This window comes from Ovis aries, chromosome 17, assembly GCF_016772045.2.
Source record: "Ovis aries strain OAR_USU_Benz2616 breed Rambouillet chromosome 17, ARS-UI_Ramb_v3.0, whole genome shotgun sequence".
Lineage (NCBI taxonomy): Eukaryota > Metazoa > Chordata > Mammalia > Artiodactyla > Bovidae > Ovis > Ovis aries.
The window spans coordinates 68,603,373-68,616,889 of record NC_056070.1 but is presented as its reverse complement, the minus strand read 5'-3'; the positions used below and the strand labels follow the sequence as shown (position 1 = coordinate 68,616,889).

The window sequence follows — 13,517 nt, the reverse complement described above, 5'->3', positions numbered from 1 at the left end:
GAGGAGCTGGCTCTGGAGCTGAGCGTTGGAGGACAAGGGCAGCCAAGCAGTCAGGAAAGGCCTGCCAGGCGAGAGGTCCTCCTGGGTCCTGTCGCTGCTCAGGCCTGTTGGTGCAGTTAGAGGCCAGCCCTGCCGTCTGCGAGGAGATCAGGCTGTGACCGCCTGGGGTCCTCTGGCTCTGGCCAGGCCCCAGGCACCCGTGGGCTCTCAGTCTCCTGGGCTTATCTGGAGGCTGGTGGGGCCTGCCGGTCTCTCCACCTTCCTCTGAGTGTTCTTGCTTTGACCTCTGGAGACTTGGGTCAGGTTTTGGGCACACCGAGGCCTCCCTGTCCCGTGCTGCTCCAGCAGGTGGCCACCCCGAGGCGGGGCCCCCGGGCAGGCTGTGCAGGGTCCTTCCTCTCATCCTGAGGCTCACACGGTCATCTCTTGGCAGTCCAGGCAGGTGTGGTCCATCTGAGAGGCCCCTTCAGGTGTGAGAGAAGGGAGCAGGGGAAGGACCCTCAGGTGGGCTGTGGCGTGGGGGCTGTGGCAGCCCCCTCCCCATCGTCTTCCCTGCAGGTCTGGCTGCCGGCCATGAAGGCCAAAGGGTTGGAGATCTCGGGCACCTTCACCCGCCAGGCAGGCTCCATCTCCATGGACCTGCAGCTGACCAACAAGGCCCTGCAGGTCATGACCGACTTCGCAATCCAGTTCAACCGCAACAGGTGAGCCCCCGAGGCCGGCCTGCCGATGGCCCGTGCTGGGGCCTGCGGGCCCGGCCCCGCTTTCTGCTGGAGGAGGGTCTTCCTCACAACTGCAGCTCTGGCCAGCTCTTTCTGATGCAGTGATTTTCCTCACCGTGACCTCTCTTTGTGGGCACCGAAGTCTGAGGTCAGTGGTGGGGAGCTGGGAGGGTAAGGCACCTCCCTTTAGTATGACCTTTTCCCAGCACCCAGGGGGGTGTTTCCCTGACAAAATCTCCGGACCTGAGCAGCTCCCCTCTCAGGGCGTGTCTCGAAGAAGGTGGACAGGGAGCGAGCGGTGCCTCTGGGAGTGGTGTCCGCTCCCAGCGCCTCACCCCCAGGGTCCCCTGCACTGGGGGTCAGTCAGGAAGGCCTCCTTGGACCCAGCCAGCTAGGCCAGGGCTCTCTGGGAAATGCAGGCAGCCTCTCCTGATGATCCTTCTTCCTGAGTGGCTCTGGTGATGAGCAAACTGAGCCTCTAAGAAGTTGACTGAAGGGGTTGCTCCTCAAGGAGAGCCTGTGCGCCAGTGTGTTCTGGCCGCCTGTCCGACGAGGGAGGTGGGCCCTCTGCTCCTCTGCCTCATGGAGCCCTGCAGGCCCCCAGGAGTGCTCCTGGTCATTGCTCACAGTGAACTTACGGTGTGTGGACAACTCCCTGGGCACCAGGGCTTGTGTCGAGAACTTTAGGAGTCTCTGTCTCTCTTGAGCCCCTTCACAGCCCAGTGAGGTTGATGCCATTAAGTCCCGTTTAGTAGAAAAGGAAGTGGCGGGAGAATGGCGTTGAAACATGTATACTATCATGTAAGAAACGAATCGCCAGCCTATGTTCGATACAGGATGCTTGGGGCTGGTGCATGGGGATAATCCAGAGAGATGATATGGGGTGGGAGGTGGGAGGGGATTCAGGATTGGGAGCTTGTATACATCCGTGGTGGATTCATGTCAATGTATGGCAAAACCAATACAGTATTGTAAAGTAAAATAAAGTAAAAATTAAAAAAAGAGGAAAAAAAGAAAAGAAAAGGAAGTGGCAACCCACTCCAGTATTCTTGCCTGGAGAATCCCATGGACAGAGGAGCCTGGCAGGCTATAGTCCATGGGGTCACAAGAGTCGGACAGGACTTAGTGATTAAACCACCAAAGTAGGTAATGATACCTGAGCTCAGAGAGGGTGAATGCCTCACCCAACGTCACAGTCAGCAGAGGTCAGGCTCCCAGGAGAGCCGGGAGTGCTGAGGCACCATGATGGCATTGGCGTCCCCACGTCATCCCCTGCTGCGTCCCGGGTGGATCTGAGACCACCATGGGCAGAGCACAGGCTGAGGTCAGGCAGCTCAAGCTCTGGGCTTCAGCAGTGCCACGCACCCAGGCCTGGGCCCGCCTCTCCCTGAGTCCCTGAGTCCCTGTGTCCTGGAAGACGGGAGGGTGTGTGCCTGTCGCTGTGTTTACAAGGCCAGGACTTCAGATGCCTCGCCTGGGCACGGGGAGTACTCAGTCCGTGCTCCCAGTCGGTACCATGGTGACTTACCTTCCCAGAGCCCGTGGCCGGCATCTCTCACATTCTTGGTGCCCTCTGATTTGCCCACATGCCACTTTACCAAGAGGCAGGGCTTTCCCGAAGCTCTGTGGCCGTTGTGTGATCCAGCCAGTTCTAGCCCAGACAGTAAACCCAGTGTCTCCCCTGGGATGGTCACGTCCCTCCTGGGAGGTTGGGGTTGGTTACTGAGATGTGGGCAGTCACAGCTTTCAGGTTAGAAGAAGCTTTTAGGCCCCTGGTATGACATGGGGCTCCTGGAGGGCAGGGCAGGACGCACTGACCTGGGCCTGCCTGGTGCCTCACCCAGAGGAGAAAGGGGAGCAGAGATAGGTTTTGGCTAGCCCCGGTTCTCTTCCCGTCCGCGGGGCCACTGAAGGCTGGAGTGGGGTCAGGAGCTTGTCCTTCCAGTCTGGGTCTGGCCTGGGGTGAGGCCGGCTCGCTGGAGAGCCTTCTCCCCGGCTGCTGCCAGGCCCCGGGTCCCCAGGAGCCTGCCTGCCCTGTGTCAGCACCTGCTCCCCACCATCCCCGCGGGGGCTTCTCTCTCCCCAGCTTTGGCCTGGCCCCCGCCGCCCCACTCCAGGTCCACGCGCCGCTCAGCCCCACCCAGACCGTGGAGATCTCCCTGCCTCTCAGCACGGCGGGCTCTGTCATGAAGACAGAGCCGCTGAACAGCCTGCAGGTGCGTCCCGGGGAGGACCAGGCACCCCAGTCCTTGCCCACGTGTCGCGGGAGGACTGGGGAAGCCCTCGGGGCCTGGCTGGCTCTGTCACAGGGCTGTGTCTGTGGAGTCTTGTTCTTAGGCACAGAAGGGTGGGGATGGAAGACCGGGGGCCAGCTAGGGGATGGACATAGCTTCTGGGGAAGCGGGAACCTGCTTAGCTGTGCTCACAGGCGCAGAGGCTTCCTGGGGCCTCAGTGGGCATCAGGCAAAAGGGACGACCTGGGGCCCCCCTTGTTTCCAGGTGGCCGTAAAGAACAACATAGACGTCTTCTACTTCAGCACCTTGTACCCGCTTCATATCCTCTTTGTGGAGGACGGGAAGATGGGTGAGTCCTGAGGGCGCCCTGGGGTCCCTGGAGCGGATGCGTGGAGCCTGTGTCATTGGCTCCCCTGGAGAGCCTGGAGAGAGGGTCACACTTTCCCAGGGCCTGAGGGTCTTGCCTGGCCAGCTCTGCTCTCAGCCTGACCTGCCGCCTCTAGATAGTTATCCCACAGGCCCCCGGAGGCAGGGGCCCTAGGTCATGCGTCACACCTGATGCCCACCCCTGGGCCCCAGCAGGAACCTTCGGGAAGGCACGTCCCGTGCCCAGAGGGCGTAGGCCCCCCTCAGCTGTCACCACAGGAGCCCGTGACGTCACTGGGACCGACGAACGGGCTGCTCGGTGCCAGGGCCGGAGGCCGGCTGTGGGCAGGAGCGGGGAGGGCACAAAGGCCCAGAGGCGGGAGCAGCGCAGGCGGCCCCCACGGAACACAGGCTCGGGGTTTGCCGAGGGAAGCAGGAGGGGCCCTGGCGGAGCCGCCCTGGTCTCGGGTGCAGGGCCTAACCGCCCGCTTCCCGACGGGGGTGCTGGGTGGGGTCCCGCCTGTGCCCCTGCAGACCGGCAGGTGTTCCTGGCCACGTGGAAGGACATTCCCAACGAGAACGAGGCCCAGTTCCAGATCAGAGACTGCCCCCTCAACGCAGGTAGGGCTCCCGAGCCCTGTGCCTGTCCATGCTGCCCTGTGCCCTGCCCCCAGCCCTGAGCGCCAGACCCTCCATCTCTGACTTTGTGACCCCCAGAGGCCGTGAGCAGCCGGCTGCAGAGCAGCAGCATCTTCACTGTGGCCAGGAGGAACGTGGAGGGCCAGGACATGCTCTACCAGTCTCTCAAGCTGACCAACGGCATCTGGGTGCTGGCCGAGCTGCGCATCCAGCCCGGCAACCCCAGCTTCACGGTGAGGCGCCCGCTCCCACCTAGAGCCCTGCGGCCTCTGCCTTCCTGCCCGCATGCCGCCCAGGCTGGGGTCGGCCCTGGCAGGGTGGGGTGGGGCATCCAGTCAGGCTGAGCCTGGTGTGAAGAAGCACCAGGACTCTGATCGTAGAAAGCTTCAGCTCAGTCCCATCAAGTGTCCCAGATAAGGCACCAAGTCAGGTCTCCGAACAGTGAAGTGGACTAGAATCGGGCCCTGTGAGGCCCATCTGGTACTGGGAAGGGGCTCCGCTGGACTCAGGGAGCCCTGGCCCCTGGGCTCCCCACTCCCCGAGAAAGGACAAGGCTTCCCAGAGGCTGCGCCGCTGTCCCGGCCCCCGAGAGCCCAGGCTTGGCTTCTCCCCGCACCCGAGCGGACAGGCATGACCGCCCGACGCTGCTCTCCGGCCCCTCGGCGGCATGGGCGCCGCGGCTGGTGGTGGTAATTTCTGTCTCCCTGTGTCTGGTCGCTGCATGTCCACCTCCCTGCCGGTGCCGGCGGTGCAGGACCTGGAGGTTAGCGGACTGCTTTTCTCTTCCTCTTCCCCCATCCTCCCAGGCACGCCTGGCACAACCCACCTCCTGGCCTGGCCTCGCCCCCCTGCTCCCCAAAGCCAGGCAGACGCATGCAGGCTGCAGGCCAGAGGACAGACCGCCCCTGCTGCCACACCCTGTGCTCTCCAGCCTGGCACCACACTCCCCACAGGCCTTGTGCGCAGAGCCCTCGGAGGAGACTGGGGCCCCTCTGAGCAGCAGCGTTGGCAGGAGGGGCGGGCGAGCCTGTCTCTGCTCCTGGGCTTGCCAGCTCTCCTCGCGGGTAGAGCTGAGCCAGATTTGACACAACTGCTTCCTGTGCAAGAAACTAGAAAGATACCCCCCCAGGGCCCCCACAGCTTCCCTCCTGGTCCCCAGAACGTCCTCAGGGACCCCCACTCTCCACGGGCTCTGACTCATGCTGCAGCGGCTCTGGGGGCCGGGACAGCAGGTCTGTGGGCTGCAGTCTGTTTGGTCCCCGCCCGGCTGGCTGCGGGGCCGCCCCCTCGCCGGCACCGCACAGCTGCTCCAGCCGCTGCTGCCGCCCCCCCAGGTCCCACGTGCGCCCCACCCTCTGCCATCTGCTCTCCGCCCCCAGCCTGGAGAGGAGCCCCGGGAATAAGGGGTCCCTGCCTCCCACCCTTGTCCCCCTACAGCTGTCCCTGAAGTGCCGAGCTCCGGAGGTGTCCCAGCACGTGTACCAGGCCTACGAGACCATCCTGAAGAACTGAGGCCGTCCAGCACCCACCCCAGCTTCCTCAGAGCCCCCTGCGAGGTGGCAGCACCTCCCTCGCGAGGGGCCAGCGAGGCTCCTGGCACCCCCCAGCTTCCCAGGCCTTGGGGTGCTCCTGTGCCCAGGACTCTCCTGTTTCCATCGTGCTGACGTTCGGGGTCAGGTGAGGAGGGCACCAGAGGAGCCAGAGTGGCAGCAGGGCTGCACGGAGCGGCCAGGGCTCCTCTCCGGCTCTTCCTGGCACCGGAGGGCGAGCCCGCAGTGCCTCCTTAGGCTCCCAGCCCGGGGTCCCTCTGCCCCGTCTCCCTTGGCTGGTGGCGAGGCCCTGCCAACTGCCCCCTCCTGGGACAGGCCCTGGCAGGCATCCTGGTGTGCGTGGAGAGTCCCCTCGGTGCCAGGAGAGCTGCTCTGTCAGGGCCGGGGCTCCCGGGGCTTGCCCGCCCCCCCCAGGCGCTGAGCCGCTCAGGGAAGACCAGGCAGTAGCTCCCAAGCCCCTTGCTGCTCCAGCCCCCCGGCAGATGTCCATCCCGCCCCCTGCCTGCGAGGACAGTCACTGCCTGTGATACATTCCTGGTGTGCCCGGGGCTTCTGGAGTGAACGGGGCTGAGGGGTGGGGTGCCTGGGCGAGCGGGGTGCTTCCTCTCTGGGGTTCTTAGCTGCCCCCTCCTGGCCTCCCAAGGTCAGTGTGTCTCACGGAGCATTAGGTTTTCCTGTTACTGCTGTTTAATAATAAAGATTCTGCTTTTGGCAATCATGGACACTTCTTTCCCCTCCACCAAGTGTCAGAATTAAAAACTGCCTCCAAGTGGTCAAGGTTGGTTTTCTTGAGCCCTGCAGTAAGGATGCCTAGTATATATAAATAGAAATTATATATTGTATGTTTACTCTTATTTTCAGAAACAGAAAGTGAATAAAAATGATGACATCAAGTGTGTGCCCGGCCAGTGTGTCAGGGCCCGAGGCTGTTCTGGGCAGGGTCCTGGGTCTCCTGGATCAAGGGTCCAGGGCTCAAGCTGTCAGCACCCCCCAGGCCCTGTGGACAGCACCTTCCCTGTCCCTCTCCTGTCCTTGGACACTGCTTGCTGGTCTCCCAGCACCTCTGCCACCCTTGGCCCCAGCTCCACCCCAGCCCACACCATCTTGCCTTTAGATGCTCGAAGGCTGAGTCTGTGTTGGTTTTCCTTGGCTCCCAGGGTCGGCAGGAAGGCCCAGCACCAGGCCTGTCCAGGCCGGCTGCAGCGGCTGCCCCAGCCACCCCCAGGGATACCCCATATGTCCCCTGTCTTGGCAGTGGCCTGGCTACCGAGGGTGCTGGGAGGGACCCGGGGTAGGACTCCCTGGGCAGAGCCCCCAGTGGGTTCTCAGTGCCGTGTGGCTGCAGGGCCTTCAGCTCTCAGCAGCTCCCTGCCCATGCCAGACACACTGCTGTCCCAGCTGCTGGGGCATCAGCAGGGGTGCCTGGCCCTCCACTGCCCCACCTCTGACCCCTGGGGTGTCACCATCATGCCCGGGGACCCCAGAGTCTAGAACCAGCCACAACCCTTGACCGGACAACCCCAGTTCTCTCACCCTACCCAAAAGTCCCCGGCTCAATAGGCGCCACAAGCACCCCGTCATGCCCTGTCACCCACCACCCCTGACCCACTGAGGCCCAGCTCCCACCAAGCTTGGGAGCACACTGCTGTCCCCGGGGCAGGCAAAGATGAGGCCCGGGACCCAGCCCGAGGTGAGAAGTGCTGCTGAGACCTGGCTGGCCTGGCCAGACAGAGGCCCGTGGACCGTCACGGACACCTGAGGCTTGTGTGCTCGGGCTTCGGGCGGTTATGGGAGGAAACTCCCCGTGATCTCGGCCTCCTCCTCCTTCCCTGTCCTTCCCTCACCCCAGTGATACCCCTCACATGCACCCCTGGTCTGCACGTGCTAAGGCCTCCGTATTCCCAGGTCTCGATGTTCCTTGGGGCTGAGGGAGAGGGGAATGTGGCATCTTGCAGAAGACTCTCCAGGGCGCTGAGCCTTCATGACTAGCTGGGGAATTCAGCACAGCAACCAGTTATTCAGGAGGGTCTAGCAAGCACCCCGGGGGCTGACAGGTTCTCTGAGTGCCTGACACCCTGTGCAGGCATGCGACGTGACCTCATGTACTTTTTTTTTTTTTTAATCTTCACAAGTGTTTTGTTTCATAGAGAGTGATTCTGGACCAAGGTAAGTTCAGTCACACAGAGGGTAAAGTTCTCCCTTCCACACTTCCTCTGTTCTTTTCCTCCCTAGAGGCAAAGTTCATTGCCACATTTTGGTCTTCCAGGAATAATTCTGTGCCTTTATAAAGCAAATCCTGGGAGGTATTGACTAAGTAAATAGCACACCCTGGACACTACCAGCACTTGGCTCTATTTACCTGTCAGTACAAACACAGCCACCTTGGAATTCCTTGTGCAGAGGAGGGCTGTTCTCTGGCTGTTTCCATCTTCTGCGAGGCCAAGCAAAGGTGCAGTGAATATCTTCCTACAGACATCCTTGCCCCTAGACCCAAGTGCAGCTGTTGGATCTAGCCCCAGAACGGCTGGACCAGAGGGTATAAACATTTCACATCTTAAATTTTAGTTCTTGTTTTGAAAAGGTAATGTATTCACATGGTTCAAAATCCAAAAGGCAGACAGATACGAGTGATACAGTATATATATCAGATATAGTCCTCCTCCTCATACCCCTCCCTGAAAGGACTAGTGTTACCCTCCAGAGAGACTCAGTGACACATAATACGATTTTCCCCCTTTTTATATGTGAAGGGTAGTGTGGAGTACGCACATCCGACATACCGTACTTGTATCTTGCAGACTTCTCCATTGTTAGTTCCATTGTAGAGAGCAGCCTTGTGCCTTTTTATAGCAGCTGTGTGGTTTTGCATTGAACGGAGGCACCGTGATGAACCAGTCCTTGCTGTGAAGTCATCTGAGTTGTGTCTTTGGTGGTGGTAGCGCAAGTGATAACTGCAAAGAACATTCACTTTCATGTCGGTAAATTCCTCAGACAGAAATTGCTGGGTTGAAAGTAGGTGTGTTCATCATTTTGTTAGCTATTGCTAAAAGTGCTCTAGTTCACACCCCCACCAACCAGGAAGGAGCCGCCGGTCCCCCACGCCCTCACACGCTGGGCATACAGTGGTGTGTTCAGGTGTCAGGTGAGAAACGGCGTCTTACTGTCTCAAACAGGCCTCCATGCCTGTGTTTTTGAGCCTTAGCACGTCCTTTTCTGTGAGCTGGTCCGTCTCCTTTGCCCTTTTTGGTCCGGTTATTGGTGCGTCTCCTCCAGGTCTGCCCTTGCCCCTCCCCGTTCTGCTTCTGGTCTTGCTGCTGTCTTGACTTCTCCATGCTGGAATTGCTTTGGGGCGTCATCCTCCTTGCGTCTTTTTTCCCGGTCCCTGTCTCGTCTTGGCTTTTGCATTCTGAGCCTGTTCCTTCTGGGCTTTATGTGAGGAATGAGGTAGGGATCCAACTTTCTCTTTTCCCAGATGGTTACCTAGTTTTTTCCACACCATTTCCTGAATAATTTGTCTTTTCCACACAGATCTGAAATGCCATTTCTGTCATGCACTAAATTTCCGCATGTGTATGAGTGCTTTTCTGGGCCCTGTTCCGTACCAGAGAATTTGTCTGTATGTTGGCCATTATGGGTGTCTGTGTTTGTTTTGGGGTTTTTTGGGCCATGTTGTATGGCTTGTGGGATCTTCCCTGACCAGGGACTGAACCCAAGTCATGGCAATGAAAGCCCAGAATCCTAGCCACTTGGCCACCAAGGAACTCTTGCCATTGTATTTTTTTTAATATATTGTTTCTTTATATTTTTATAATTTATAGCACCCTCTTATTCACCCTTTGGGGCCCATTTGATCTTTAGAATGAATCTTTTAAAAATTTTAATGATGTATTATTTTTATTTGGATCATATAAAATGTTTATATTAACTTATGGAGAACTGACGTCTATAATGATGTCAATAATAATATTAATCCTTATATTCAAATGTAGGAGTAGATGCCTTTCCATGGGTTCATACTTTTCATCTCCATAACATTTTAAGTTTTCTTCGTTTAAATGTTCTTGCGTGGGGAGTTCCATGGTGGTCCAGTGGTTGGGGCTCAGCACTTTCACTGGCAGAGCCCAGGTCTGATCCCTGGCTGGGGAACTAAGATCCTGCAAACCACACAGCATGCAAAAAAAAAAAAAGTTCTTGCATGTACATTATCCTTGCATAGATTCATGAGTACTTTCTATTTTTTGGTTCCTTTTGTGAATGGGATCTTTTCCATATGTATGTTTATGATGTAAATATATATTTGTTAATATATAGAACAAAAGAATATCTGTAGTGTAAATTACAGATTATGTAACATATATCTAAAAACTGAACCCAGCCTTTATTCAGGTTTCTCTAGTTCTCCTACTCACGTCCTTGCTCTGTCCCTGGGCCCCACATTCCACGTGGTCGTCGCAGTCTCCGTGGGTCTGCGAGAGCTCCTCAGACTTTTCTGTCATGACTTTAACCGTCCGAGGAGTGCTGGTCACCTATTTCATCGACTGTCCCTCAACTTGGGTTTGTCTGACGTTTTCCCCACGGTTAGCCTGGGGTCCTAGGCTTTCCAGACAAAGAGCAGGGAGGTGCCCTTCTGATCACATTATGTCAGGGGTGCTCGCTGTCATCACGGCTTAGCGCCACACATCACCCTGCGTCACTTGGCCGAGGCAGTGTTTACAGCCATCTCCTCCACGAAGCTGCTTCCTCCCCTTTCCACACTCTGTTGGGAAGCGAGTCAGGAAGGCAGCCTACACTGCATGGGGGCAGGGGACAGCTACAGAAAATACTTGGAATTCTTCTGTAGGAAAATGTGGTTCTTCTCCTGGATTTATGTATTCACTCAATCATTTATACCAGTTTGGATTCATGGATATTTATTTCATAATTTGAGTTTAATCCAAAAGTGCATTATTTATTTTCTCACTTAAATTTTTTAAGCTGTGGCCATTGGGAGCTCTTTCAAGTAGGCTCTGTGTCCCTTTGACGCCCCTATCCCTCGGTTTCTTTCTTTCTTTGTTTTTTTTAGCTTGTGGGATCTTAGTCCCCTGACCAGGGATCAAACCCATGTCCCCTGCAGTGGACGCTCAGAGTCTAACTGCTGGACTGCCAGGGAGTTCCACCCTTCGGTCTCTCTCGAGCACTTCCTTCCTCTGATAGATGCTCCACCTCACCTTTTACTTGTCCTGCTCCAACCCCAGCACCATGTCTCCCGGGAGCCTGGAGAACAGAATCAGAAACCAAGATCTGGGTGCTGGGTGTGCTTGTTGCTCGTAGGGTCACACGTCAAGGCCCTTAGAGCAGAGCCAGGAAACACCCGTCTACATACTTCGCTGTGCGCGCACATTAACCAGTGGGTGTGTGGGTGCATGCTACGTCACTTCAGTCACATCTGACTGTTTGCGACCCTATGGACTGTAGCCTGCCCATCTCCTCTGTCCATGGGATTCCCTAGGCAAGAACAATGAGTGGGTTTCCGTTTCTTTCTCTATAACCAGTGGTTATTTGCATATAAACTGAGATCACTTTATATGTACAAACTTAGTCCCGCTAGCCTTCCTAGATTGTCTTGTTTTCCTCTTTGTATCATCTCATTTCATCCCACAACTACATGAGCTCAAGACCATTATTGAAGCCCTGTGCTGCCTCCTTGTGTCCTGGTGGTTGTAAAGCCCCACAGCCTTCAGGCGGTTGACTGAATCAATGTGTGCGGTCTTACAATGGCCACCAAGGACCCAGGATGCATGAGGCATCGAAGGATAAGTGTTTCCCCAACTCAGGACTTGGGGAGGTGAGTTAAGCTGGAACAAGTGACAGACGGTGGGCAGGACAGACCGTGATTAATGCTCAGTGCACTGACCCAGAGGGCTGGGCCGGAGGAGTCCCCAGCAGACGCCCCTGGGGCTGGACACGGTCCACGGTCAACCCCAGGGAGGGGCTGGAATCAGGCAGAATGGGGAGAAGCTGGGGTCAGGCAGCAGCTGACACGCAGCCCAAGCTCTCTGGCTTGCTAGTCTTTGGGGAGCCTGGCCCTGGGCTGCCCGCTCCTGTCTTAGCTCAGCTTTGCTCCCACAGGGCCACAGGCACTGACTCACCTCCTCCTGAGGTGCTTCTGGGCCCTGACGTAGAAGGGCCTCTCAGAAGGTCAGCTTCAGTGGCTCAAGGTCCTGGGTTCTAGTCCCTGTACCACTCCTTTCCTGCTGGATCATTCTGAGCAAATCGTTTCATCCCTCTGGGCCTCAATGAGCACACAGCACAGGGCTGGGCACATCACAGGTCATCTTATTTATTTAGGCCACACTGCAGAGCTTGTGGGATCTTAGTTCCCTATCCAGGGATAGAACCTGGGCCCCCCTGAAGTGGAAGCGTGGAGTCCCAACCACTGGATGGCCAGGGAAGTGCCCACAGCTCCTTGATAAGTGGGAATGTGTCGCCCCTGTGGAGTCTGCATGACTTTGTGGGGACTTTTCCATACCATGTTCAGAGTTCCCCGGAAGAGGGCGCCCTGTAGGAGGTGAAGGGAAGAAGGTTTCCGAGGAAGACCACCAGAGCGGGCTCCCACGTGTGGGCGAGAGGGTGCTCGAGGCAGATGTGGTCCCTGAGGGAGACTGTCCTCAGGTCAGCCCCACACCCTGCTGGCGATCGGCTGGGCATACGGGGCCTAGTGTATTTACTCCAAGGAACTGAGGCAGCTCACAAAACCCAGAGGCCTAAAAAGCGTCAGAGGGGGAGTCAGGTGAAGGGAAAAAACCCACAGTTGGAAAGGAAGATAAAGCCACTCACTGGGCCCGAAGAGCTGGCACACTGGGCAGATGTAGCCACAGCCCTGGCTCTGAGCTCCCTTAGTGGCCGAGAAGAGTGACAGCTGACCCAGGCCCCTGAACCAGGTGCCATCGCCTGCTCCCCAGGGCGAACCCCCTTCCCCACTTCAAGACCCAGCTCCTCGCCCCTTCCCCACGTCCCCCAGGCTGAGGTGAGCAAGTTGTCTGTGCTCTTTTTCTTTAAAAAAACCTGTCTCAGCACCTTGGGAAGCAGTTGAGATTGGGGCTGTTTGTTGCAGAGACAAACGAAATGCCTGGTCAGTGCAGAAACAGTGATGTCTGTGCATGTCACGCAGTACATGGGCATCAGGGATGGTCAGAGATGTGGGAGACCCACCCCCACCACCACTGCAGGGGCAGGATGGGCAAGCAGAGGACCGGGCTGGTAAACCCAGACTTCTCAAGCCCTGATGGGGAAGGAAGGAGCGTCCTGCCGGCTCCAGGAGTGGGGATTTGGGCTCTGGGAACCTAACATGGAGGTTATGGGGTGTGAGGGAAAGCTACAGGTGGAGACTTAAGCAGAAAACTTGGCCTTGACAGTGAGGGAGGTGGTATGGACCAATTTCTGCCTCTTTCAGCCTTGTTGGGACAGGGATCTGGGGCTGAGCTGCTGGGACCTGGTGCACACCAGGTTCAGCACCCTCTGTCCCCTGCCCGCCTCCCTGATGCCCTTATTTAGTGTTGGCCCCTGTGGGCAGGAGGGACAGGGGAGAGCTCCTCACAGGAGACCACAGGGGAAGGTTTGGGGACCACCTGCTGACCTGCAACCCTGGACAGCAGCCCCAAGGGAAACCTGGGGACCCTGCCACCGGACCAGCCCTCACCGATGAGGGCTGTTAGGGAAAATGACAGCCCTCCAGCCTCAGTTTCCTTTTCTCAGAGACACCAATTTGAGGCTTCAAGGATCGTGTAGGTGATAGCTTAGTGTGGGGCCTGGCACGTAGTAGGCGCTCAAGAAACGGTGTGTGCGGAGCAGAGCCGGCGCAGTGCAGCGACTCGCCCAAGGTCACACAGCCGGGCCGGAGTCGACCCGGGCGGCCTGACTCCAGCGGGCGGGTTTGCGAGGAGCCAGCTTGGGGGAGCGGTGTTTGGAGGAGCGGGCGCGGACGTGGGCGGGAAGGGAGTTCTATTTTGGAGCGGGTGACAACGCG

General features: G+C 57.7%; 1 protein-coding gene and 1 non-coding gene across 13 annotated transcripts in view; both read left to right on the top strand.

Moving 5' to 3' along the window:
* The window catches only part of AP1B1 (adaptor related protein complex 1 subunit beta 1), a 52,028-nt gene extending 45,801 nt beyond the window's left edge, over positions 1-6,227 (top strand). For all 12 annotated transcript variants that reach the window (XM_027956726.2, XM_027956724.2, XM_060401304.1 and 9 more), the window contains 6 exons: positions 559-704; positions 2,809-2,938; positions 3,222-3,306; positions 3,858-3,944; positions 4,041-4,195; positions 5,400-6,227. In XM_027956726.2, coding sequence (XP_027812527.1) covers positions 559-704; positions 2,809-2,938; positions 3,222-3,306; positions 3,858-3,944; positions 4,041-4,195; positions 5,400-5,474 — 678 coding nt within the window. In that variant the 3' untranslated portion in view covers positions 5,475-6,227. The remainder of the gene's footprint in view (positions 1-558; positions 705-2,808; positions 2,939-3,221; positions 3,307-3,857; positions 3,945-4,040; positions 4,196-5,399) is intronic.
* On the top strand, positions 1,135-1,231 carry LOC114108894 (small nucleolar RNA SNORD125). Its single transcript, XR_003585625.1, has one exon. It is a non-coding gene; the product is annotated as a small nucleolar RNA SNORD125 (small nucleolar RNA).
* Positions 6,228-13,517: the final 7,290 nt, after the last annotated feature.